This window comes from Barbatula barbatula, assembly GCF_947034865.1.
Source record: "Barbatula barbatula genome assembly, chromosome: 5".
Taxonomy (NCBI): domain Eukaryota; kingdom Metazoa; phylum Chordata; class Actinopteri; order Cypriniformes; family Nemacheilidae; genus Barbatula; species Barbatula barbatula.
This window is the reverse complement of record NC_136769.1, coordinates 8073462-8100348: the sequence shown is the minus strand read 5'-3', so window position 1 is coordinate 8100348 and position 26887 is coordinate 8073462. Positions and strand designations below refer to the sequence as shown.

The following is a 26887-nucleotide window of genomic DNA, read 5'->3' as shown; positions in this document are numbered from 1 at the left end:
AGGCTCCAGAAAAGAACCACGATACAAATTTGCATTCCAAGTATACCAGGTGGACAGCGCGGGAAGCCCTGGTGATGTTAGTTTTGGAATTTTTTTAAGGAGAAAATGAAAGAATCACGTGCTGCTCTGTGTCATTCTTTCACGCTGAAAACATTAGTGAGAGTGACATTACCTCAGCAATTCACTTGCAGTTCAAATGGGACTTTCATAAGCAGTCCTATTATTACATAGACACACAATATATGCATTTCAATACGATTTTCGCTACAATTCAATTCCATTAGTATATATGTGTGTATAGGCTATACATATATATGGTAATATATATTCATGTAAGCCTGTAACTCGTTTTGTTTAGGTGATGTCATAATTGGGCGTGGCGCGGTGGTGATTCCGCATGGTTTCCGGTGTGCTGTAGAAACAAAGCCTTTTTATTTTCACTTTCGTGTTTCATAGTAAGAGAATTTCTTTAAGGCACCTGCCTTTACATAATGACGCAATTAAGCGTGGAGCTGTTGGGATGCTGGATGCCCAGCAAGCAATAGCCGTCATTTCAACGTCTCGGTTAACTATAGACCAGATGTAGTCCGGTTATGTGTAACCCACTTCTAGCCCAAAGAACCTAGAATTTTGTTTAAAGTCGTTTTTGGCTAAATAACTTGTGAGATATATGATATTACATCATGTAAGCAAAATGAACAGCGTTTATAAGGTATTTGGTTTAATTTCTTTGACATGTTCAATAGCCTGAGCGTATACGCTATTTTGCTCGTCGTCAGAGCAGCTATTTGTAGCCCACACATAGTCCAAACTGAGGCACTATAGGTTTTGTCCAGGCAGCTGATTACCAGGAAGTGCATGGTTCATATCCCTTCATGTTCGCCGTCTCAACATCTACACAAATACAAGTGTTTCTTGACATGGTCTATATGTAGCCACGTTTTAGCACTAAATTGGACGGGCTACGTGTAGTCTGCTTTTAGCCCTTGGGCGAAATGTTTCCCGTCATGTTAGCATTATCAATAATATCTAAACAATAAGTGTTATTTCGTGACATCTGTAGCCACGATTTATCCCTGAATTGGACAGGCTGTGTATGGGCTAAACGAAGGCAATCTGTGGTCTAATTTCAACGACTTGGCTATAGCCGTATATTGAACCAGCTAGTCTAAAATTGTTTACATGTACAGCGTGTGGGATGCATGACATCATAACAACCAAGTAATTTTGGCCAAGTTTTAATTTGCATTATTTGTACTGTCACACATTACATTTCCCGATTAGAATTTTTTACTTTGTTAAATAAACATGCAATTACATATCCCAACCTGTAGGTGGCAATTTGCCCTAGTACTGAGACATGGCCACTGCCAACGCGAGACTTGGAAGTTGGTAGAGAATTCGGCCAGATCTCGCGATAAACAATACCGCCGACGCCATTTTTTTAATAACCAACACGTGAGCAGAAGCCACAGGTGTAGAAGCTAATCAACGCGATCAACAGACGGGCAAAAGGAATACGTTCAATTTTCTTGTAAGTAACTGTGTTATCTCTTTGTCATGTTTCCATTCTACATTTCATATTTTGTAGGGACCGTGAAATTTTAGCAGATAGCAGGGCTAGAGTATGCCATTTAGTGGTTATCTCAAAGCAAGGGATTTGGTTTAAAAGCACTTTGTGTAATGTTGGTTGGAAATCGCTTCATATCCCGATGGCAATCACCAAGATACGTGGTCTAAATTATTTTATATCTACTGTGGAAGTCAATTCAGTATGAATACCTCAGAACTGGAGTGATGTGATCCACGTTCTTTGATTTAAATGCACTAAAAGTTTTATTGATAATTATCCAGTGAACAAAGCACAGAAATAAATATGCATAACAAATATATATATGTATATACACACATGCATTCATTCATGCATGAATACATACATGCTCATATTGTCATGCTAAGTTGTTGTTATGGAAGTATTTGAGTGGTGTGGTACTTTTTTTTAATATTTGAAAGTAACACTGCCTTTGTTGCATTTAGGGTTTCAAAGAAAGGTGCTAACGCTTCTTGTTGAAATAAAAGAAGAATTAAAAAGAGTTGGCCAAAGGGTGGAAACAGACACTGGTGTCCAACTGTCTGCATTGGCCACTATGGAGGATTTCCAATGCTTGGAAAGGCAGCTGGATTGTATGGAGACCCGGGCAGCAATGGTAAAACAACAACAAAATGCCCTCGCTAAAGCTTTCACTTTTCATAAAGTCCAAAAATAATTTAATCTGTAATATTGAATGTGTGACAGTGCAATGGCTTGTTGCATACAGAGATAGATCTAATAGAATAGACCTTTTTGTTACGAAGTACCATAACAAAGTTTGAAACTTCAAAAATAATTGCATATTACAGTGTTAAAAAAATTCAATTTTAAATTGTCAATATAAAATTAGCGATTACAAAAAGTATCTGTGTGTATTAGAATAGTGCTGTTGATGTACAGTTGAGGTTTAAATGTTTACTTGACTACTTTTTAGTTACTACCACAGAGTTAAATTTTGGCAGACAGTATTGAGGCAGACACCGATTGTGAGGGGACCTACAGGGGGAAAAACTATTTCTCAGTGTGGGCCAGCAATCAGCTTGAATAAAGAGTTTTATAGGGTTAATGATGGAAAACTTGCAGCTCAATGGTCATTAACATTTAAGGTCGGTGCACACTTGTACACTGAAGCATATATTTCTATCTGCCTGACATTGACATTTGTTACTCAGGTGTCAAAACTGTGCAAAGTCGGTGGCAGAAATGTTAAAGACGTACCAGAAGGATGCTGGACAGGTAAAGCCTTCAAAACATGCAATATAAATCAAACATTGTGGTGACCATACTCACTAATTATTCCATGTTTTCACAACAAAGTATTGTAATATTGTAAAAGTATTTCCAAAGAAAATAAACAATTTGTCATGTTCGTATTTGTTACCAATTGTTACAATTTTTTTTGTTTTAGGGTTTTGCAAAACAGCCTCATGTCCAATTTTAATATGAAGGTGGGTGGTACGCTGCAGAAGGCAGCTTTTGAGAAGACCACTCTGTTCTCGGTCATTGCAGGTATGTGCTTGTGTTTGCATGTCTGTCGTTTGGCTTAAAGGTGATGTATACTATCATTTTAATGATTTAATGTATTTTCTTTATGACATCAGTCTGTGTTGATATAAACATTTTCCAAATCAGTATATATGTCAGCGCTATATTACCGAGCCCTATTATCAAATCCGTTACAATTAATGTATAAACTAAAACACGATGATGTCCAAAAAGCCTTTTATCATGCTTATTTTTTTTTCTTTGCAGATGCTGTGATGACCAACTTCCCAACAGCAACTGAATTTGAATTGAGGAATGCCATTTTAAGCAAGCACCAGGGAGAGTTGAAGGGGGGGGTGGGTATAGAAAAAAATAATAATGAATCAGTTTACTATTGTTAGATTTTCTTGTTATTTGTATTATTATTGGTTGTCCTTTATTTAAAAAAATTCTAAAGTTCAAATCTTAATTCATTTGATTTTGTTGTAACAAATATATTATTTCTTATGTTTTCCATTTTGTGATTTTTACAATTGTTGGTTTTATTAATAAAAGCTTTATATTTAATTTGTTTGTATTAATTGCTATTTATGAGAAGAACATGTTAAATTTAGTTAACAAAAAATATTTTGGGTATTGTGTGGTTATCTATTATGTAGGCATTCATAATCTGTCTATTTGATGATTATGGTTAGACGTATAAAATTTTCCCTAACAGCCAAAATTCAGCTTTGTTGTAACTTAGAGACCCAAATTCACCGTCTACGTGTATTCGTTTAATAGCGGTCTATTTGATGACTAGGCTATTCTTCGGTAATGATTAGACGTCTATTAACTTCACTGACAGCCCAAATTTAGCCTTGTTTTAGCTTAGAGACCCAAATTCACCGTCTTTTAGACGTCTACGTGTATTCGTTTAATAGCGGTCTATTTGATGACTAGGCTATTCCTCGGTAATGATTAGACGTCTATTAACTTTTCACTGACAGCCCAAATTTAGCCTTGTTTTAGCCTAGACGTCTGGGCTATGTTTAGACGGCTAATAGACGTCTTTTAAACCAAAAATTGCTTGCTGGGTGCCGTCATCTTTGTTGTTTTCTATAAGAACGATAAGAGGAGTGATATCATGTAAGAACACCTCCGCACTCCAATTTTACCACATAGGGACAACCTTTATAACATAACGCCGATGTAAATAATTGCATCATCTATATCTGGAGTAGGCTGTCATTTAGCCTATTTTAATATGATTAATTTTATTATAGGTCACAGTTCGGATTAGAACTGAGCTTCTTTGACAGTGAAGTTGTTCAGGGCCCGAACAAAAGTTTAAAATGTTGATCCAGGAAAAAATGTACATCGCAAATTAAATTTGTACTGTGACACATCTGTCGAATTGCGACACAAGGCTTTATCGGTAGGTGGCAGCACAACATAACTATCCACGACAAACCGCGACAAGGTTTGACAAGCCGACCGGTGGGCGTTTAAAGGGCGTCTAAAATTCGGTCTTTATTTTCTTCTACACGTTTTAATAATATATCAAACTCTGATAAGATATTTAATGTTTATCTGCAACAAAATAAAGTTGTTTTAGTGTGAGGTAGCTATATTAGCCTATAGAGACTCCATTGCTGTTTGCTTGATTTAGTTTTGTTGAGAACTGCCTTGGTTCCTGGTGAAACGTGTCAGGGCCTCTTGTATTTTTAAAACCACGAGATTACTTAGACATGTTCATACTTGTTTAAGAGCACGCCACCTGTCTATGAGATGTAGCTGAATGTCCTGAAATATGCATAAAAGCAGAGGTCACGCATACCTGTGCCTCCACACAAGCACGCTACCTGTTATCCATTCTCAATTGTGTTTGAGGCAAAAGTATGTGAATCCAAAGGCAGGAAAAGAGATAGCTTGAGAAAAGGAAACTTTATGTGGCTTAGCTCACTGCACAGGAAAGAGAGGGTTTCCTTCCAGAGGATGTAGAAGATGGGGACTGGGAGGAAAGAGAGAGAAAGAGAGAGAGAGAGAGAGAGAGACAGAGATGTATGTAGGCTACTCGTGCCTGTATTTGCAGTTTTAACTGAATCAACTGAAAAAAGTTAGCAGACGGTTAGGTTAAACTTATTTATGTTTCTGGACACTGAGTGACAAAAACTTTGTTTCTAGATGCTTCATTTTGAAAAAGAAAAGTTGTTAACGTCTGTGTTTGAGGTCTCAATTTGAGGTGTTTCTTGGGTCTTTTAACAAATCAAAAGCTCTTGACTATTATATATTATGTTATTATGTAAAAGAAAATGTAGTATGTTGTCTTTAGCCGTACATTTCTTTCACACATATGTTTGTGACCTGTAAAGTGTTTCTTGTCCTTAAATTTGATACGCATTTTTCCTCATTCCATTCACTGAAAAATGATAAAAACGTTTGTTTATGACTACAGCTGATTCATCTCTCTATCCCAACAAAAAGTAATTGCCATGTTGTATTCCAGGAAAATACAAAACATTCTAAGAGAAAAATATGACATCGCTAAAAGTACAGAGTCCATTTACCCCACCCAGAAAACATACTCATGATTTCTTTTCAGGGGTGGGGCATGTTATACTGCTTTTAAAATCTGAGCTTTAGTAACCCGTTTCCTGGTTTCATCTAAGCTAAGTGAAGTTCAGAGATATCTTAGCAGTTATACTTAGTAGTTTATTTCTGTGCAAAGTAAAATAAGTCATCAGAGGTTTTGCAAACTGGAAGGGAGGGAAGAAACCACTAGGGCCCAAATGGGTGTGAACCAACCACGGTGTGTTATTCATAGAAGTCCAGAACTGTCTTCAGCAGCAACTGAAAGTCATAAGAATATATTTTGTTGAAACACAAACAAGAACTGCCTGTTGACTGAGGCACCTAACGTCGGGTCAAATACTTGTAGTTTGATTGGTTTAATGGTTTACTGCTCACAAGGACTAGAAATATGAAGCGGAACCTGATCTGTTGATGGGCAAAGGTAACTTATATTGCATAATAATGGGTTGTGTTGTTTACATTAAGACAAGAAAAGGTGTTTGTAAGTAAACAAAACACGCATTGTTATTTAGGTTGAATAGTATAAGTGGTAAAAATTGAATTAACTATGATTCTTTTCTTCCTAATGATTCAGATTAACCATAGCCTCTCTCTCTCTCTCTCTCTCTCTCTCTCTCTCTCTCTCTCTCTCTCTCTCTCTCTCCCTCTCTCTCTCTCTCTCTCTTCCTGTTGCTAACTGTCTCAATCTTCTAAAGCTGTGATGTGAGTTCTGGAACAGGAAATGAATGCAGACAGTGGAGGCAGGCAAGCTGAAACTGGCACAAAGCTTTAGCATGTATACACACCCACCGACACACACACGGACGTTCACTTGCCCTGACTGACAACTGTTACTGGAACTTTGAGCTACAGGTGGATTAACAAAGTGCTTGTGGTTGAAGACGGAAGCCTTCCTGAACCGTTGAAAAATCGTCTTCAAAGAAAAGGAAATTTAAAGAAAACCGGGAGACGGATCCTACAAATGTAACTCGAACAAAAGGAGAAAGAGAGGATGACGCTTCATTTCCCTTTCAGCAGGTACATTTTTAAAATACTAAAAGTATGTATTTGAAGTGCATGGTAACTATTTATTAATTTAAGATATCTCTGTTTATTTCATTTTTTAGCCTGTTTGAGTGTAAGCATTTGTTTGAAATAGCAACAATAGCAAGTTGTTTGTATTGCTGCGTGATACAGCAAACAGCTGTCTTCCCTAATAAACTCAGTTTCAATAGAGAAGCGCGCCTGCTCTGAAACCGCAGTTCGCTGTGCTTTAAGATGTGAAAACCAGTGGATACTGTAAGGAGGACTTTTATCAGTGAGTTTTATGATATAGTTTAGCATGGGTGTCACGTGTTGATCCTCCAACAGTCAACAAGATTGAAGACGAAAGGTATTGTGACATCATAATTGCTCTGCTTGAGTGTTCTCAAAATCTGGTAAATCAGGTTCCTTTGAAAGCTATGTAGTTGTATAAATTAATTAAGATTATATAAATGAGATAGATCAAAACATCCCTTATTTTAGATATGGTCGTGTAGACTTCAGTGTGAGCGAGAGTGCTCTTTCTGCATTCCTGAGGTAACTGGTCTGGTGGGTCTGGAGGAAATTTTAACACCACAGATCTGGTCCAGCTCTCTGAGTGCACGGCACATTCCAGGGAGGATCTCATTTCTGCCTGAAGCCTGCGCTCCGTGCACACCTCAGAATAACCACCATGGCCTCTGAAGTCAATGTTTTGTTTGGGCTCCAATTCAAAAGCAGGGCAGGTTTTATTTGGTATTTTTACTTGCGAGCGTGGTCACATCTGAGATTGGTTAACGTTGAAGCAGAACCAAAAATAAATGCACTGTCATCGCTTACTCGCCATCATGTCATCCCAAACCTGTATGATTTTTTTTCCGTGGAATTCTAGCAGGACGGAGAGCTCTTTCAATAGAGTGTTAATTGTACTGTGAAGCTACAAAAGAATCCAATACTATAGACTATTAAAATTGTCTGTGGGAGTTTGACACCACCTTTGTGGAACTTCAGGTTTTGAGGAGTGTGTGACGAACAGACCGAAACTATATTAAGTTATTTGCTTAAAATTTCATCCTTCCAGCTACAGCTGCCAAATTTCATTTTCTTGTTCAAACCCGGCGCAGACATGCTTGAACACAAATGAGACTTTTCAGCAAGAACATTCAGTATTTTTGCGATCATTATCTTTTGGGGTATAGTATTCTGAGATGTGTTTTCTCTGACCGCGTTTTTTACATAATGGGGATGTTGAAAACTAAATATGGACAGCAGTTTTAAAAGTGGCTGGGTGCTGGGGTGAGTGAACACATCCCAGATCCATTCTCTCCCTGTCGTGAATATCCTGTAAGAGAACCAGACAGCACAGCAAGGTCAAAGCGAGCCGGGCTACGAAAAAACAAGGGGTTTCCGTGTTTAAACAGTTTTTCAATGGGAATGACCTCCTCCAATTGTTCTACACTAGCAGCCATTTTCATCTGGAAGGACACTACATTTCTCCAAACACAGCTTGTGCAGATTTTAAGGTGATTTATTTTTGCCTAACCACTTTAACATGATGAATCATGTAGTGTTTTTGTCATTTTTTCACTTTTGCTGTTAAACTCAAGGGAGTTTAACACCCAAGGGTTCAAAAGTTGTCAGACGGGTTCTGGCTTCTGCCAGGAGTTGCACTGTTTGTGAAATACATTAAGTAGCTCAGAAGTCTGAGATCCATGTTGGCAGAACTATAGAGTTATATTCTCAGAATTAAATGTATAGCAGTTTGTTGCCCTCCTTCTCCTTGTTTTGTGCTGTATGTGTGTTTCTTTGGTAAATAGGCCTACTGTGTAAGACATGACAGTCCTCCTGTTTTTGTGACGCCTTGTTGAGCATTTAACAGTGTCATGCCTTGCTGCAGACATGTGTTGACCTGCAAAAAAACGCTTTTTTTGTTTCCAACTGATAAAGTCTACTGTAAACAACAAAGCTTTTTCTTTTCAAATGCCTGAGAGCTACATTTGAATTTACCTTACATTCAGGACACAGACACGCTCATGAAGTGGCTCAGTGGTTAGAGCATGGCGCTAGCAACGCCAAGGTCATTGGTTCGATCCCAAGGAATCGCACATAGTCCTAAACAAATGTATAGTACAATGCAATGTAAGTCGCTTTGGATGAAAGCGTCTGCCAAATCCATAAATGTAAATGTATCATGCTGAACACCAATCGGTTAATATATATGTTTCTTGTTTGAGTTTATTCATTCACCTGACAGAACACACTGAATTGTGAATTGAAATAAAATCTGTGGTTAAAGGTTAAAAACTAGATAAATGATTTACTGTAAAAATGTGTTTTATACAGACAGTTGTGGGTCAGGGTTGACCTATAAAGTTCATCTTGAAATCCATCTTTAAAATGCTTTATCTAAAAGCAGCTTATGTCAGGAACAAAGAGCAAAACATGAGCCATGATATTCCCTTTATGATTTTTTCGTAGATCTTGGTAGATGGTGAAAACGACCAGTATACAATTCTATATTTGTACGTATAGTATATAGTCCATTTGCAAAAATCATGTTTTTTACTGTGCTTTCCAAGAAATATCAATCAAACTGCAATTGGGCTGCTTTTGATTTAGTAACAATGACTAATAATAAATGATAATTATAAAAAATACAGCTAACACAATAAAAACATGATTTATGAAATTTAATTAAAAGAAAATTACCTGATTTGCAAATGAACTCTCTAAGTATATAGTATAAAGGCCTACCCATAGATCAGATAAGTGGTGGTGATATTGCTGAAAGCAGCTCTGTGTTCCTTCCTGTGTCTTTCTTCCAGCATTAGACAAGCCCAAGGAAGGAAGTGTTTTAAAACAAGATCAAACTAGTGGTCATGATGTAATAAAACAAAATTTCATATTTACACTATAGAAGCTGTGAATCGTAAAACCACTCACAGTGCTTTTGTCAGTATAGACATGAGGCCATCTGCCTTTGCTACAGCAACATAACATAAAAAATGAACATGTGATAGCAAACATCAAACAGATGACCTTTTTGTCAATGTAATCCTTTCGATATTTTAATGAAATGCCAAGTGTATTAAATTTTTTTTTAATGGCTTTATCCAGTATATACTTATATTGCGTTGCTTTGGAGGTCACACTAGACTTCTTTCTTCAGGTCATTGATCAGTGCATTCAGTGTGTTTACACCTCACCACAGCTGCCTGCCTCTAATTCTCTAAAGTTACAAACCAATTGTTGATACAAGGTGTGGTTTAGAGATATCCGTGGTTAGCTTTTAACGCCTCAGCTAGCTTGGAATGTGCTGTGATGTAATGAAATATTGTGCTTGTATTTAAATGTGCACGTGATATTGTGATCATCGGTGGCTGCATCATTGAAATGCAAGTGTGTAAGCTCTGCAAGCTAAGAATTTGAAATCTTATTAACTACATTTCATGAGATCACTGTGATGATATACAATCATAAGGGTGAGGTATTGTGCGGATAGTTTTAGATCCTTTTTAAAATAGCAACACTCTTTTGGTTCCATAATTAGGGGTGTAACATATTGTGTAAAAGTGTAAATGTGTATTGTAGAGCTATGACATTATTTTTATGATCTGAAATCTGTTTAACCCTGTTTGTGAGTTGCAAACACATGACCTGTCAATATTTGTTGTGCTTTCTGCTTTAAGTTCTCTCTTCAAGTTCTGAAATATTATAAATATAGACATTTTTAATCTGTTTAAGTTTCAGTAGTATTTAAGTCAAGTCAATTCAAATCAAGTTTATTTATATGGCGTTTTGTAAGATTTTCATTGTTTCAACAAAGTTGTACAAGAAAACATATTGACTATAAGCAAAACATATATGGTTATGCAAGTCAAAACACAGGTCAAATATCAGAGGGACTATAAATTCATATTTGCAATGTTAATTTAAAAAAACTATAAAATTCCCCCCCGCCAGGAAAACACTATGCAAACGGTGGCGAGGAACCCTAAACTCCATTAGAGGAGAAAAAACCCTCCGGTGGACCGATTGAGAGTTCAACCACAATGGCTTGTTGGTTTTTCATTTATGACAGATACGATAACTCAGAATAACAAAGCCCCTCCACGTTTATACAATTTTCTTGTAATCTGTGTCTCTTCACTTGTTGCTCCTCATAATCCTCTCATTTGTTTTCCACCCCTCAGGAGGCCCTTCGCTGAGCCTTGATTCCTGCTCGTCAGTTGACCCTTTTCCCTCAAGGAGTGCAAGGGGTAACTGTATCTGATGAACAATATGACATCAACACACAATCCAGGCTTGGTACTGGTGGAGTTTGAATATGAATACGAGGGCCGGGACGGCCACACGGTGTCCATTAAGCCCAATGAACGATACATCCTCCTGGCCAAAACCAACGATCATTGGTGGCATGTGTGCAAAGATGAAAAAAGTGCCAAGTCGTTTTACATCCCTGCTAAATATGTGAAAGAGCTTCCACCCAATATACCATCACCTCTGGACTTCAGAGAGCCTCCGAACCCTGATGTGAAGCCTGTTGTGACAGACGTGACAGAGACCCGCAAACCAGATGAGATGACAATTAATCTACGTCCCAAAGGGAATTTCTACAAAACAGAAAACCGCATGTCCACGTTTGGCGTTCCTTTGGATTTACACGAGCAACCGTCTTACAAGTGTGGCAGACCATCAGACAATCAAACTGTCTCAGACTCACAGCAGAAGAAGAGGATGAGTCAAGCAACCAATCTGCTGTCTGCCTCTCATAATGCTCTCCCTGAAACAGTGTCTGATAAATTCAGAGTACCAAGCTTTAGCCCAGCCGACCCTCTTGTCGCCGCCAGACCCATCCCTGTCAAACCGGTAGAGCTTCCTATTATCAAGAATCTGAATGAGATCAGCTCTCATGAGAAGTCACCAGAACCAGAATCCCCAATAGAGCCTGAAAGTGAAAGTTCTAGCCCAGAACCACTGCCGTTACCAGACTCTGATAAAATTTATGAATCCATAGCGGACCTGAATCTAGATGAGTTGACATTGATGTTGGCACCGTCTGGATCGGCAGATCCTCAGACCAACACATCAAGCTCACTACCGAAGATAAAGGTACAAATATCTTTTTCATTTCTATGCCCTAAGCCTCAAAATAAAAAATGTGTGGTGTACGAAATAATAATTTTTAAACAATAATACATTTACTTATTAAAATTAAACATTTTATATGCCTATTGTTTTTATACAGTTACTATAGACAAGCACTACCCAAAACCTTATCATAATACAGCGTATTTGTATTAAATAATAATGACAATAATAATATATTTGAAATATTAGAATATATTATATTGCAATATTTGTCTATAATAATGTTTTCAACCAAATGGATTAGTTTGCTGACAGAAACAAGGACATTTTCATATCCTCTTTAAAACAGGATTCACTTTCAAATTTTTACTTTAAACACTTCACCTAACTTCAATGAACCAATTCATAATAACAAACAAAAAAACCCAGATGCTGACACACAAAGATGTCACATATGCTACAATGCTGTTTTAAATAAGCAGTTTGTTGATCTAAATACAGTTAGTTTAGCTTAAATATAAATACATATATTTTACTAATCAATTATCTATTTCTTGTTTAGAACAAAAAAAGCACTTACTTGGACTACATAAAATGTTTTACCTGTAGACTTCTTTCGTATTTTTGACATATCCATTCTCTCTGTATGGAAAAGTTTGTTTGCAGGAGAGCCAGAGAATCAGTCCTTATGAGGAACAGAATAAAATATTTAAAGAAAAGTAATAAAAGTAGCCGTTGGGGGGCGATATTGGTCAGTTCACAGAAAATTCTACTGAATTGAGAGAGCCATAATTTTTTGAGTTCAGTTTAACATCAAACTGACATTTTATTACAATGAATAATGTATAGTTTTTTAGCAGTCAAGTAGACATTTGTGTTTTAGCTAGACAAAACTGAGCACCAGAAAACAATGGAAAGACAATCATGGCGCGTTGCTTTACAATGAGGTTCTCCGATATGACGTCAGAAAAGGATATTAAAGCTTTTCCTACAGGGAAAGGCACAGTGACCTAAAGATTTTATCAAATGAGAGAAATCTATAGCATAATATGCGGCATTAATTCGCCATCAGGCATCCATCAGCTTCCCACGATGAGCATTCTGACAATTTGTATAAAAAAACAACTACATCCAGTTTTCATATCTATTTGCATTTACTCTGTTTGTAGTGCACTCACCTTGCTTTACAGGTTGTCAGGGTGCCTATCCCTTTATTATGTTTGAAAACAAATTAAAAGGTTTGATCACACCATGCCACAGAGTTCAGTTACTAAGAGCTACAGGGCATGTTACGACAACAGGTTTGATTTTCTTTAATAGCACCAACCATCTCTTAAAGAACACAGGAGAGAGAGATTCTGGTCAGACTTAGTATGTAATGCTTTTGATTCATTTTAAAAGTTTATATTTTGATATATCATATAACATTTGTATTATAAGAATATATTTTTGTATAATTTAGCCCAGGCTGCATACGTGCATTGAATGGAGGTTTAACCTTCAGGGACATTGTTGGGACAGATATTGCGATCTGAGTCAGGCTGAGTTGCTATTGGTGTCGCAGGTGTTTTTAGCTTCTCGGTTTCAAAGCATTTCGTCAGATTGTCGAGGTTGAACTGTTCCGTTTTGTTAAACAACTGTCTCACTTTCTAATACTTTGGAACTGAACTTAGGGATTTGGTTTTCTAGGGAAATTCATATGAAATGTTTATATTTCCATTCGTTTCGTGAAAGAATTCCAATGAATCCATTCTCATGTATCATGTTCTTAGTATTTCTGAACCTTGACGTTTAACATCAATACTTGATGTTTGTTTCATTATTATTGTTTTCTCTGTTTATATTTTAACCATGCTTGTTCGGTAATAGCTTGAAATCTTTTTGCTGGTGAGGAGAGAGCTACGGTGCAGAAACTGGGCTTTCTCAATGCATCTAGATTTCAAAGCTTTTGTTAACCCGTCTGCATCGGTCACTGCTACACAAAACCAGCACTTTGTGAAACTTCAGATCATGTGAAGATGTTTAGATTAGTTCCTGATATTCATACCAATTTAACTATAGTTGGTCAGGCTTGAGCTGGTTTATAAAACTATAACTAGCCTCCATTACTGATTTATTTTACAGTAATTGTATGTTTACGTTTGAGTGAAGACCTTTAATCTGTGGTGGTGGTCAGTACTTCAAAGCCATGATCTCATGGGATAAAAGCAAAGCATGTTTTATTACTGTGTGGCATACCCACTATTATATGATGTGCTTACTGCATGTAGGGATTGGCTGCCTGGATCATCGATGTGTAGACTGCTCAAATGGCCCAGTCACGTTTACAAAACAAAGGCTATTTCCTGAAGGCCTCCAAAATGTCATTGCACTGCTTTAAACCTCGATCCACATTACAAGCAATTGCTTGCGCAGTGTTCCCGTAAATATAAGATTTATTTGGCGAGCAAACGCCGCAAGAATGCGGTCAGTACTTCTTCTTCGCGTATTGGCACAGTTTGCATTCGAGGTGCATTACCGCCATCTTCAGGACTAAAGTCCAACCTCAATGTAGATGACTTATTGTAAACAACAGATAAACTAAATCCTATTTGCAAGCTTAGTTTCTTTCATAAAGGCCAATTCAATAGATTTGTTTCGAATTGTTAAAAGTACTTTCTACATATCAAGAGTACATGTTTTACATTTCCACCTCTCCACAATGTATGCATAATCCAGTCTGGTGTTTTCCTATTTAAACTTGTGCGTCCTATCCGATTTGCATTAGCACCTATTGTGCTATTGCTCTTTTGTGACATATCGCTTATGGCTCCCTGAACTCTTTGTAAGTCGCTTTGGATAAAAGTGTCTGCTATATGACTAAACGAAAATGTCTCTTCTCAACCCTGTGATCTTGGTGATTTCCTGTAACGCTTCAGTTTGGAAGAGAAAGGGTTAAAATTGAGGGTTTGGTCACCGCACTCCTGTGCCAGTTCACCTGCGCGAGCGCCTCTTGAAGGGCGGCGGACTGGATGTAGCAGAGAAAGGTGAGATTCATCCGAGGTTTGCGCGAATAAAACACGGGAACTGTTGGCAATTTTGTACACATCAACAAAACTTCAACTTTAGAAATGTATGCTGGGTTTAGTGGGTGAGTTTTTTTTTAGTGGGTGAAAAAGTAACGTTTTACGGCACAAGTCGTCTTTCATTGCGCGCGTAAAGTGAAACTGTAAACATGGTGCGTCGTATAACGTTGATGTTTTAGTAGTTAATTTCTTTTAAGTGAAGCTTCTTTGATATGTTTAACGCGTTGAAAGAAACATGGGAAACTTTGCAGGTGAAGCCTAGGGCATTGTTGTGATTTAACATTGTGACTCAGCCAGTGAGAATGACATTTCTCTCTCTCTCTCTCTCTCTCTCTCTCTCTCTCTCTCTCTCTCTCTCTCTCTCTCTCTCTCTCTCTCTCTCTCTCTCTCTCTCTATCATTCTCTCTCTATCATTCTCTCTCTATATATATATATCATTCTCTCTCTCTCTCTCTCTCTCTCTCTCTCTCTCTCTCTCTCTCTCTCTCTCTCTCTCTCTCTCTCTCTCTCTCTCTCTCTCTCTCTCTCTCTCTATCATTCTCTCTCTCTCTCTCTCTCTCTCTCTATCATTCTCTCTCTCTCTCTCTCTCTCTCTCTATCATTCTCTCTCTCTCTCTCTATATATATATATATATCATTCTCACTCTCTCTCTCTCTCTCTCTCTCTCTCTCTCTCTCTCTCTCTATCTATCTCTATCTATCATTTTCTCTATCTCTCTCTCTCTCTCTCTATCTATCTCTATCTATCATTTTCTCTATCTCTCTCTCTCTCTCTCTCTCTCTCTGTCTCTCTCTCTCTCTCTCTATCTATCATTTTCTCTATCTCTCTCTCTCTCTCTCTCTCTCTCTCTCTCTTTTGAGGTCTCTCTCTCTCTCTCTCTCTCTTTTGAGGTCTCTCTCTCTCTCTCTCTCTCTCTCTCTCTATCTATCATTTTCTCTATCTCTCTCTCTCTCTCTCAAATCATTCAATTCTATTTTGATCTCACTGAGGTTATTTTGAGAAAAGATAAGTCCACTTGCTCTCTGTACTGCTCGGTGATGATGCTCAGGATTGTACCCATTCACTTCTATTGTATATAAACAAAAGGTTGTTTGAAGACACAACGTTCTTCAAAATGTGTGTTTTGTGGAAGAAGGACAGTCATACATGTTCGAAGGAAATGATTTTTTGGGGAACTATCCCTTTTGAAAGTAACTAACCCGCACACCTGTCATAGACAACTCACAACATGACGTACAGTAACATCTATATTGCATACATGTTACAAAACATAAAAAACTCAAATGTCTTACCTAGGTTAATATAAGAAATAGGAGTAATGTTTGCCGTCGCAAACGTGCATCTTGCTGCGTTGCTATGACTCTGTTACATATTCTCAAACCTGATTCGCTCTGCTGGTTCTGTATATGGCCTAATGTGCTGATTCATGAACACGTGTGATCAAGGCTTGTGTATGGGACACGGACACAAATGAGACCATCGGGATTACTTGAAAGAGATTTCACGGGAGTGTCTAAAACCGCTTTTGAGGTTTCATTTGAATGGCAAAACCTCACATTGGCCTATAACCTAGATGTGCCGCTTGATTTGGTTACACTAAAAAGCATCTCACCCAGTTCTCTGAACGTAGCCATTCAAAAGAAAAAAGGAACTGATTTGTGACTCACGGTCATTTGTATATTTCTAGCTTTACATCCCCATGTGGAAGGCTGGGCCTTTTGCGCACATCAAGAGTCATGACTCACACATAGATTTAAAGGTCCAGTCGGTAATATCTAGCGGCGAGGTTGCGCATTGCAACCAACTGCTCACTCCACCCCTCCCTTTGGAAACACTACGACGGCTGATAGAACATGGTGATTTATATGCAAGAGGACCCGCGGTGTATATAGAAAGAAAGATACACCTCATTCACACTAGCTATGTTTATTATATTGCATTTCTATCAATAGATCATCCCAAAAATGACACACTGGACCTTTAAGTAGTCATAGTTTTCATGTTTAACTTTGTTTTGGCCATTTTTTTCATGTGTTGTTTTCTTCTCGGCAGATGTCAGGATGTTTACCGAACACATGATTGTTTGTTTATTTGATTAGCATTGCTCCACCTCAAGAGGAAATGAGAGTTGAACTTCCTCCACCCTACGGCAGCAGTTAGTTTACGTTCCCTGTTGAGGTTTCTGCGTTTGTATGTGCACTCGTTCATGTCTGTATGACCCCCGGGAGACCCTCTTCATCTTTCTTTTCAAACAATCTGATGTGCCCCTCCCCTAAAGCCAGATAAACCCAGAATCTCCTCTTGCTATACAGTACATGCTGACAACATACAGTACTCTCGTGTAGTAGCAGCTACACTTTTTTTGGATTTGGGTTTTCAGATCCTGTTCCTGTGTTGTTTTGATCTTTTGCAATCTTTCAAGTTTGACAAGATGTGGCTGTAACACAACGTTTCTTGATATGCTTGCTGGTCCTGTTTTTTTATACAAGTTTTATTTGGCATTGAGGTTCAGATGGAGGTAAAAGAGGTGATTCTGAAGGCTTGCCATACGCTCATTCCCAGACTGGAGACCATTTTGAGGTTTCGCAAGGTAAGGGGTAAACACAGGGTGGCATTGTGAGGCTAGTCTGTGGTTTGTGGGAATGCTTTGAAAGAAATCCAGCCAGGGTATTGTGGACATGCTGATTATATCTGCTTTTGTCCGACTATCCCAGTGTTGTTCACTTGAACGATTCTATCGTTTGGGCTATTTTAAGTAAGACTCAACTACATTTGCTTTTTGGGTAGGTTGCAGCTGATCCAAAGACATCTTTTAAGAAACCTTGGATGATTGCATCAGTTGCATGAAGCATTTTTGTTGATCACATGTTAGGTATATCATTCTTTCAAGAAATGTTTCTGTACATGACTATTTGATAAACAACAAAAGTAAAAAGTTGCTCAAAGTTCCAAATCTTGATGTGGTTAAAAGTAAACACAAATGTACATTGTTGATTCACAATAATAAGCTCATAAAAATGCGGGAAATATCAGTTTTTACATAATTTAACTTTACATATGAATATATATATATATATAGGACATAAAGTTACCTGCAATATTATGTGCCAAACATAAGTGGTGACAGAGAGGTAAATGTTACAAATTACAGCTTTAAAAAGGGTGAAAATGTCGGCACCAATAGCTTGTGCTGACATAGCGCTACTACGCTCGCGGCGATCTGATTTCGATTTCTGTTTCGTGCCGATCCTGCCCACCTGTCTCTTCCCAGCACTTTCCTGTCCCATTATAATAAAGGCAAAAATCCCCAAACTAGAACTTAAAAAATGTGGAAAGCATTTACTATGTTTAGTAAATCCTTGCAAAAGTTAACAGGTATGTTATAGATGTATAGCTCTTTGGGATGTGCTGGAGAAGACTTTGCGCAGGGGTCTGACTCTCCCATCATCAATACCAGATCTTGGTGAAAAATGTATGCAAATGTATGGAATAAACTTGTGACATTGCAGAAGCTTGCCACGGTGAATGCATGCCGTTATCAAAGCTAAAGGCGGTCCAATGCAATATTATAGTGTGTGAATTTTTTTTGAGACAAGCAGTGTATTATCAATTTATTTTATATTTAATTTATATACATTTATATTAATATTTTATTGTAAATTAATTGAATTAAATAAAAACTACTCCGCAGTTATTGATTCTTTGTGAAGGTCTAGAGGAAGCTAAGTTTGGGGCCACATAACGTTGGTTTATGTTGTTGCCGCTGAAACCGTCGAATCAGTCTGTCGGCTACTCTGTTTTCATCTCAACTTCCTCTCCAGAGAGTGCTGTGAGGAAAAGACATTATGTGGATGCTTCCAGTTTTTGGACAGGCGTAGTGATAAGAGCTTAAACTTTCGATTGGACTGAATAAGTTTCATTGAACTTGTACAGGTGTGTGGGTCTGAACATTTTGAAAGAGATTTCTTAAAATGACAATCATGTCATCTTTAATAAAGGTCAACTTGTGTAACAATGTCGGACTCATCCGCAATGCTAGTTGTGTCAAAGATCTGCGCAAGAATGGTGGATACAATTTTGGCTTGCTGTTGGATTGTCAGGTTTACAGTGAAGGACTGAAGATGATGTCCGGAGAGATATTTGATTCCGTATAAACCTCTTTGTATCATGACTGAATCGAGGGAGTGTCTCCAGCAGGATTTTCTCCCTTTGGCTATTCGTTTTGTTAGGTTTTCTATAGACCTTTGTTCAGGGCAAGCAATAGAAATACTGACATAGGGATAGGTTAGTTGCTCACTTTGGCATCAACATCGATATGTGATGTCATGTTAACACACTACAGAAGTGGTCACTAAGGTTTAGTTAAATTGACTAGTATAGAGGTAATATCTGAATTCTCTCTCTCTGTGTGTGTTTTTTTATTGACTGTCCCTTTAAATGTTCTAAATATATTGTTCTCCTCTCATTCATCAGGTTGAGAATGAAAACCCCAACACAGCTGTGTACGCCAACGTCACTGACCTGAAGAAGATTGCCGCTCGCTCTCCAATCTCATCGGTCTCTACCTGCTCCTCACCCGGCCTTGTTCTCAGTCCTGGCCCAGACTCCACCACCCCTTCTAGCTTTGGCGAATGGCAGGTCCATACTGACCACGACAGTGGGAAAGACTTCTTCTACCACCCCACCACAGGGCAGAGCAGTTGGTCTGATCCCCGAAGCCCCCACCCAGGATCTGGTATGGAGTCTTTGACCTCCCCTTTGCCCACGGTGTCCACCCCATCCTCAGCCAGCTCGGTGAGCTCAGACTGGCAGCAAGTTTTGGATGAGACCACTGGGAGACATTACTACTTTAACCAGACTTTAAATGAAAGCTCTTGGACTGTGCCAGACCCGCTGTCCCCTCCCCCTTCAACAGATGGGTCAAATGTGCCGGTAAAATATAACTGGATTTTACTCGACTGATTAATCCGTCTACAAATTATAATGAGAAATGTATTCAATAAAGTGTTATTATAGAGATGTAGATTATATCCACGAGAGACTATTGATATAATATAGTGATGTCTTCTTAGTGATGTAGTTTAGTTGCCTCTCTCTCTCTCTATTAATGACTATTTGCTCGCTCTCTCTCTTTCCAGCCACCTCTGCCAGAGGAGGACTACCCTAAAAATACCCTTCCTCAACTCCCTAAGGATCTCCAATTACTCCCAATCAAACGTGCCCTCATCCCCAGGGCTGTCATGGACCCGCATAAAGATTTGCCTGTGGGCTGGAGCCACTCTTTAGATGTTGATAGGAAAACTGTTTTCACAAGTGAACACACACACGAACAGGTAATTAGCGTTTACAAGAAATACACACAGACACGTATATAAAAATAGACTGGGGTTATTAAAAAATCTTTTTTTATTCCACCATGACAATGCCCCTGTGCACAAAGCAAAGTTTAAAAAAAAGGAAACTATTTATTTAGTCTAGTGTGGAAGAACTTGCCTGGTCCTGAGCCTAGCTGAACAAGGACTTGTACATGGGGGTGCAGTCATTTCTGAACAGAAAAAGGCCTTTCCAAAACTGTTGCAACAAAAAAGAAAACAGATACTTTAATGTTGTATTGCATAGCATTAATATTTGTTTTGATTGGAATCACTGGAATGGAACAAGTTTTTAGAGAGGGTAGTCCCAATACATTTGTCCTGTGTGTTTGTTCATACAGTTTGGATTGATGTTTGCTATTGGTGCACAAGCAGGCCAAAATGTAACATGCAATTGATATTGCCCCAAAAATGAAGATCTTAAAACCCTTTAAAACAAACACGGAGGTAATAAGACAGCACTTATTCATTGCTGAACGCATCATCAACTAAACCAAATAACGTGTAGAATGTTGCATATATAATTGTGAAACTATGTTTCTGGGAAAACATGTCGGATGTCGCTCTGGGACATTTCAGGAATATCACAAAATAGATCGAAAGTACATTTTATGTTAAAATAGTTTTTTCATTAAAATACTTTTCTATAACCTATGTCTGTCATCTCTGCAAACATTGTGGCGTTTTTTTTTTTATTGCTGAAAAAACCGATTTATAGAGGCTATAGCAACCGGCGGCGCTGCAAAAAACACTACATATGGTATCAAAACTGTAATATGTAAATCTTCACCATGCGTTGGGTTTTCGCAGATCGCATCGCAATTTTATTGCAATTAATTCTATCTTAAATGATGTACATAAATAAACTCATAGACTTATTTATCTCTAATCACAGTGTGTGCAATCTAAGGACGAAAAAGGGAAGGTGCCTTACCACTCAAAAGATAGGTCCACGTGCCATTGGAGCCTTCCAGAGGTCCGTGTTTGACTTTTTCTTTTGATACTTTGACTAATAAATCTATTCTGGGTTTATTTCTGTCAAATAAAATCACTGTATCAAAAATGTTTTAATGTCTTTTCAACTCTCAGCCATGCTACACAAGTTCCCTCTTTGTCTACCTCTGAACTCATCATTACTTTTCTTTTAAGGCTTCTGTGCCGCCCGGGCAGCAGATGATTGGTAATGGAATGGACCAAGATGCTCAACCTGTTGTGGACAGCTGGAGACACACATTGAGCCACAACTTGTCTCAGGAAGACTTGCTGAATGTCAGTAGACATTTAAAATATTCTATATTTGCATATAGCTCTATGGCACATCTTATTTTGTAAGGGGCTTGCACATCGGTTCTCTTGTTAGTTGACTGTAAGTGCTGGTGAACCGTTTCATCAATTTAATTTTGGAACAATGGTGAAAAAACGTAATTTGCGAGAATGCTCTGATGATTTATTCCAAATTCTTAAACATAAGCCTCATAGTAGTGGCTTCACAACAAGCTCAATAGTCACAGGAACAACTCAACAAAAGTTTTACTTGCATGAGTTGCAAGACATGCCCTCAGAGCAACACAAGACATTTCATTCTCTGCTTTTTTTCTGCGGATGACATCACAATGACCACAGCAGGAAGGAAACATCTGGTACCTGATCTATAGTGCGCCACCTAACCATTTCCACTCTCTAATATTCATTTGCTTCTCTTTCCCCAGCACAAATATCCCCCGTCGCACAGGAGGATCGCTTCTGACTTTGTCATCGATGCATCCGGCTCAGGGAATTCACCAGAATCACAGCATCACGTATGTATTGTAACATCTGGTATTTCCAGTCCTCAGCAGAGCTTTTAACTCATATACTTTACTTCATCCAAACTCCTTCATGTGTAACAGTGACTGCCCATTCAGTTTTACCCAAACTCACTGTTGTGTTCTCCTGGTTGGTTTCTCTTCAAAAATTACACCAAGCCCAGATTTTGTGAGAACTCAAGAATGGTTTTGTTTCCTTTCCGAAGGATAAAAGACGGCGGCGGAACCTGTCCAATCAGAGCGCAGATTTGCATTCTCATCATGTGGGTTGTCAGGCCTGATTGGTGTTTTAAAGGGGTTTTGGGGCGTTGTCATGTCTAAACCGGGGTCCAAAACCAACCTGTCATGCATTAGAAGAAAGCTAACATCATTGTTCATTGTTGTGAAATAAATGCTTCATTCAAATTAACAGCTAATGTTGTTCATGTCATGTTGTCAACTTTAAATCACCGCCCGTGTATTGCGTTTCCAACTGACCTGCACTAACAACCACTTACTGTCCCAACCTGTGTCCCAAAATATTCCATAACTGTCCTCACTGTAAAATTAAGATGTGGTTTGCTTGTCGTTGAGCAACGAGTGGATTTTAAAACTTTGCCTTGACTTACTTTTTATTTCATGTTTTTTACAGACAGCATTGGAGAAGGCTGGAATTCTCAACAAAACCAAAGTGGTTGAGAACGGAAAGAGGCTAAGGTGTGTCTTCATGTAAACCCCAGCATCTGTGATGAAACAAAACATGGGCTTGTGTTAATGGGCTGTTTGCAATTAAATGAGCTGTTCTCTGTTTTTACTACTTTTCTATTTCTAATGGCCGATAGATGAAATCAGATAGAATTAAACCAGTATCTGTAGTTCAATGCCATTTCCTCTGCTTGTGTTTATGAGGATATTGCGGGTCATTTTGGTAGGAAACAATGTGCATTCAATATAAAAATATACTTCCTGATTCCACCTGGACCTTGAGCTTGTGTTCTCTTACCCGTCATTTTTTCCACACATTGTGTCAGTACCACGAAATGAATTTATAGCAAGGTGTTAAACACACTTCCCTGCTTCATCTGAAGTAACTGCCCCTGTCATTTCAGGAAGAACTGGGCACAGTCATGGACTGTCCTTCATGATGGAATACTCACTTTCCACAAGGACCCTAAATATACACCTGCTGGGATGGCTGTACGTTCACCTTCAATCTCTAACATATACAGAACGTACTAAACAAGTTCTTAATGAAAAACGAATTTGTTAACTCCTGCAGACCAAGACCAATCAGATCGTACCAGAGTTCACAGTGGAACTAAAAGGAGCGAGTCTGTTATGGGCATCTAAAGAAAAGTCAAGCAAGAAGAACGTTTTAGAGGTAAACGGTGTGATTTTTGATGTTCATTACATAAACATTTAAGTTGAATTGGTTGGCAAAACCTTTCCTTTATTTTCAGGAATTGAAACAGGCTTTTGTTTGTTTCTGTGTTTCTAGTTCCGTTTCATTCTGAGGTTAGCCATTATGTGACCAGAGACTATTGTATTGCCTGTGTCTGGCTGTGTCAACATCTTAGTTTTTTGCCAATTTATGTGGCATTTCATTTTCATTTTTAGGCATGGGACAAGATGATATTTTGCCCTCAGATATTTTCAGCGTATTGCACTAATCTCAATCATTTTTCTCAGACTTCAACCAGTGTTTAATTGTAAGACATGTAACAGTGTCCATGTCTCTCTGCAGCTAAAAACAAGGCAAGGCACAGAGTATCTGATACAGTATGACACAGACAGCATCATACATGACTGGCACAAAATCATCCTGGACACCATCAGACAACTGGTGAGTGGCGCCCTCTGTTGGCCACATACAATACAACAAAGAATGTAAATTGCCAGATCTGAAATAATTTGTTAGTTCCACCATGTAAAGTGCATGCCAAATTGCATCATATTTGGACTCCAAATGTGATTTTTCAGGACCACAGTCATCACTCGGAGGATGAGGCGGAGGACATCCAAGAAAAACCTGCGTTGCCTTTGGATAGAGAGAAGAAGTCTGAGTGTGAGTTGTTGAATCAGATGTGCACGCTGATACCAATATATATCAAACGTGTATTATATGATATAATTCAGTGATTTAGTATTTATAAAAATGATTAGAATCTACTAATCATTTAATATTTGTCTTATAGCAACAAGGCTGAGTTCTTCAAGTAGCATAGACACAGAACAGGGCCGCGTGCGTAACAAACTACGCAAGTTTCTCCAGAGACGGCCGACACTGCAGTCAGTCAAAGAGAAGGGCTACATTAAAGGTGAGTATCCCGTTCAGCCTTTTAATATCCTCATTTGTTTTAATCATTTAAACACTTTAAATACAAATAATAATATTCAGATTCTGAAACAAATCTATGTGCTGTAACTTTATAGACGTTGAATAATGTGTGACCCAATTGTGAATCGTACTGAATTTTTTTACTTTCTGTACAGAGAATGTATTTGGCTGCCACCTAGACACCCTATGTCACCGGGAAAACGCAAACGTGCCCAGGTTTATGGAAAAGTGCATCAGATCTGTGGAGAAAAGAGGTAAACACTCATTTATTTGGCGTCTGATTATCACGTATGAATTTTTTTTATTCTAAAAATAACCCCGGTCATCTAAACCTTGTGCAGGTCTGAAGATAGATGGAATCTACAGAGTGAGCGGGAATCTGGCCGTCATCCAGAAGCTTCGATATAAAGCTGATCACGGTAAACAAGAGCTTCAGACATGCTTCATAACTACAAATGATTTTAACTTAATCTTCAATTCTTGCTTTGTAAAAAGTAACATTGACTATCCCATTGCAAGATTTTCAAGCAGTGTTCATTTGAATTTGTCTGTTTGTAGAAGATGATCTAGATCTGGAAGACGGGCAGTGGGAGGAGATCCACGTGATCACAGGAGCATTGAAGCTTTTCCTGCGTGAACTTCCTGAACCTCTCTTTCCCTTTAGCTTTTTTGATAAGTTTATCGCTGCCATACGTGAGTTTCACTACCATCTTAGTATTACACAATCAATTTTGTGTCACAATCAAATTAGTTTCATAGACAAGAAGCTATGAAATTATAATATATATTGGATGTGAGGAAGTGAATTTTTTTACTATTATCGCAGTTATTCTGAATTATTTGTAATGCCTGCAAATATTGGTTCAGTAAATGTACTTGCATTTTTTTCTAGAAATGAGTGACAACAACCAGAGAGTGTCATATATACGAGATTTGGTTAGAAACCTGCCTTTGCCCAACCATCACACCATGGATGTTCTCTTTAGACATCTCCGCAAGTATGGCCATCTCAGTTTTTATCTCGTAAATGTCAACAGTATGTCTTTCATCTTTTCTGACCATAAACCCTTGTGTCCTACAGGGTGATCGATCACGGTGAGTTTAATCGCATGTCTATCCAGAACATGGCTATCGTGTTTGGTCCAACATTGTTACGACCACAGGAAGAGTCCAACATCACCATGCACATGGTCTTCCAGAACCAGATTGTGGAGCTCATTCTCAGCAAGTTCAATGAGTTCTTCCCATCCCACCCAACCTGAGTCACCAGAATAAACCGAATAAAACTTTCCAGATTAATCTTGAGACCATTTATTTATCCAAAGATGGTTACTGAATGTTGTTTTGTTTGCCCATTGGATATTGACTTATTTTAATTTGCGTAAACACGAGGGCAAGGGATTGGCCGGTAGGCCAATGAATCTGTCACGGTTTGTCAAATCCAAAAAACAACAATTCTTCAATGTTCTTCAGGATTTTCTGGGTCTTTCATCATCACTGGATTTATACTTGGGCCAGGTGCAATACTAGCTATTGATAGCAATCCTCATCGAGCCAAGCTTTGGACTACACAATGTCTGGACTACATGACCTGATTTAGATCTCATTGATTTGTTAAACTGAGCCTCAGAACTGCCTTGCATCTTGATGTTACTCTGATCTGTGTTTTGGGTACTGCCAAAATCGTGAGAGCAAAAATGCAAAGAGATCATTAGCCAGTGTGTTCAAACAGATCCTGTCAAATTTGTGCCGATGTTAGCTCACAATCTGTAATGGGACACAGATGCAGAATGCACATTAAAAACAACCTTACAATTGTTTCAATAAAGCTAACAACGTATACTTATTATTGAAATCAACAACATCTCTTGTGAGATTACCTACTGTAGGGTGACTGAGCACAACAAAAACGGTTGTTATTTTTCTTTTTCAGAACACATATAAAATGTGGGTGGAAGTACCATAAACTCTTGATGAGCAAAGCGGGACTGCTGTTAAAATAAAATAAGAGTTTTATTAACTTCTTATGATGTGTAAAATGATGACCGTACAATGTACAGAAGTATGAAAATGAACACGGTGAACATTTAATGCAGTAAAATGTTATGACCGTGTAAAATACAAACTTTGCGGTTGTAGATGAAAAAGCTGTACATATTTTTACATATGTTTATATAAAAATATGTAAAAATAATAATAATTGGCAACTATTACAGAGATATAGTCCTGTAAATAAAGTGCATTCACCCTATTTAATTTTGTGCACATATGTGCATAGTTTTTACACTGAAATCAAATACGCTGCGTTTTATTTTTTGTATTACAGCAGTGGTCATATGCAGTCATCATTAATGCACATGCAGAAGACACATACAAATTGGAAGTGCATAGATTTATCATGCTATGTTCGAAAACGTCAATAAATGTGGGTTTATTTCCTTTCTCGAGTTACCTTCTTTACCGTCTGCACTCAAAGCTACAAATTGACACACCTCCATAATCACAAATTCCACACGTACAGAAATGAACCATTATTTAACTATATTTAACTATAGTACACTAACTATGGTTTAACCATATTATG

General features: G+C 38.1%; 1 protein-coding gene and 1 long non-coding RNA gene across 4 annotated transcripts; both read left to right on the top strand.

Moving 5' to 3' along the window:
* The first annotated feature begins 482 nt into the window (after nt 1-482).
* Nucleotides 483-3641, top strand: LOC306894392. Of its 2 annotated transcripts, XR_013786685.1 has the most exons (6): nt 483-712; nt 1335-1534; nt 2038-2207; nt 2764-2827; nt 3000-3100; nt 3344-3641. It is a non-coding gene; the product is annotated as an uncharacterized lncRNA (long non-coding RNA). The 2 variants fall into 2 exon arrangements; XR_013786686.1 differs by lacking the exons at nt 483-712; nt 3344-3641 and having other exon boundaries at nt 1435-1534; nt 3000-3137.
* Nucleotides 3642-5714: 2073 nt separating this feature from the next.
* On the top strand, nt 5715-26745 carry arhgap27l (Rho GTPase activating protein 27, like). Of its 2 annotated transcripts, none has more exons than XM_079457363.1 (19): nt 5715-6071; nt 6346-6667; nt 10846-11764; nt 19283-19741; nt 19948-20142; nt 21077-21157; nt 21331-21450; nt 21891-21980; nt 22618-22682; nt 23075-23162; nt 23245-23346; nt 23710-23808; nt 23946-24030; nt 24161-24283; nt 24459-24557; nt 24645-24722; nt 24862-24996; nt 25196-25301; nt 25385-26745. In XM_079457363.1, exons 3-19 carry the CDS (start codon nt 10925-10927, stop codon nt 25563-25565), a joined length of 2946 nt encoding a protein of 981 aa, XP_079313489.1. In that variant the 5' UTR covers nt 5715-6071; nt 6346-6667; nt 10846-10924; the 3' UTR covers nt 25566-26745. The 2 variants fall into 2 exon arrangements, with proteins under 2 accessions (XP_079313489.1, XP_079313488.1); XM_079457362.1 differs by lacking the exon at nt 5715-6071 and adding an exon at nt 22193-22249.
* Nucleotides 26746-26887: the final 142 nt, after the last annotated feature.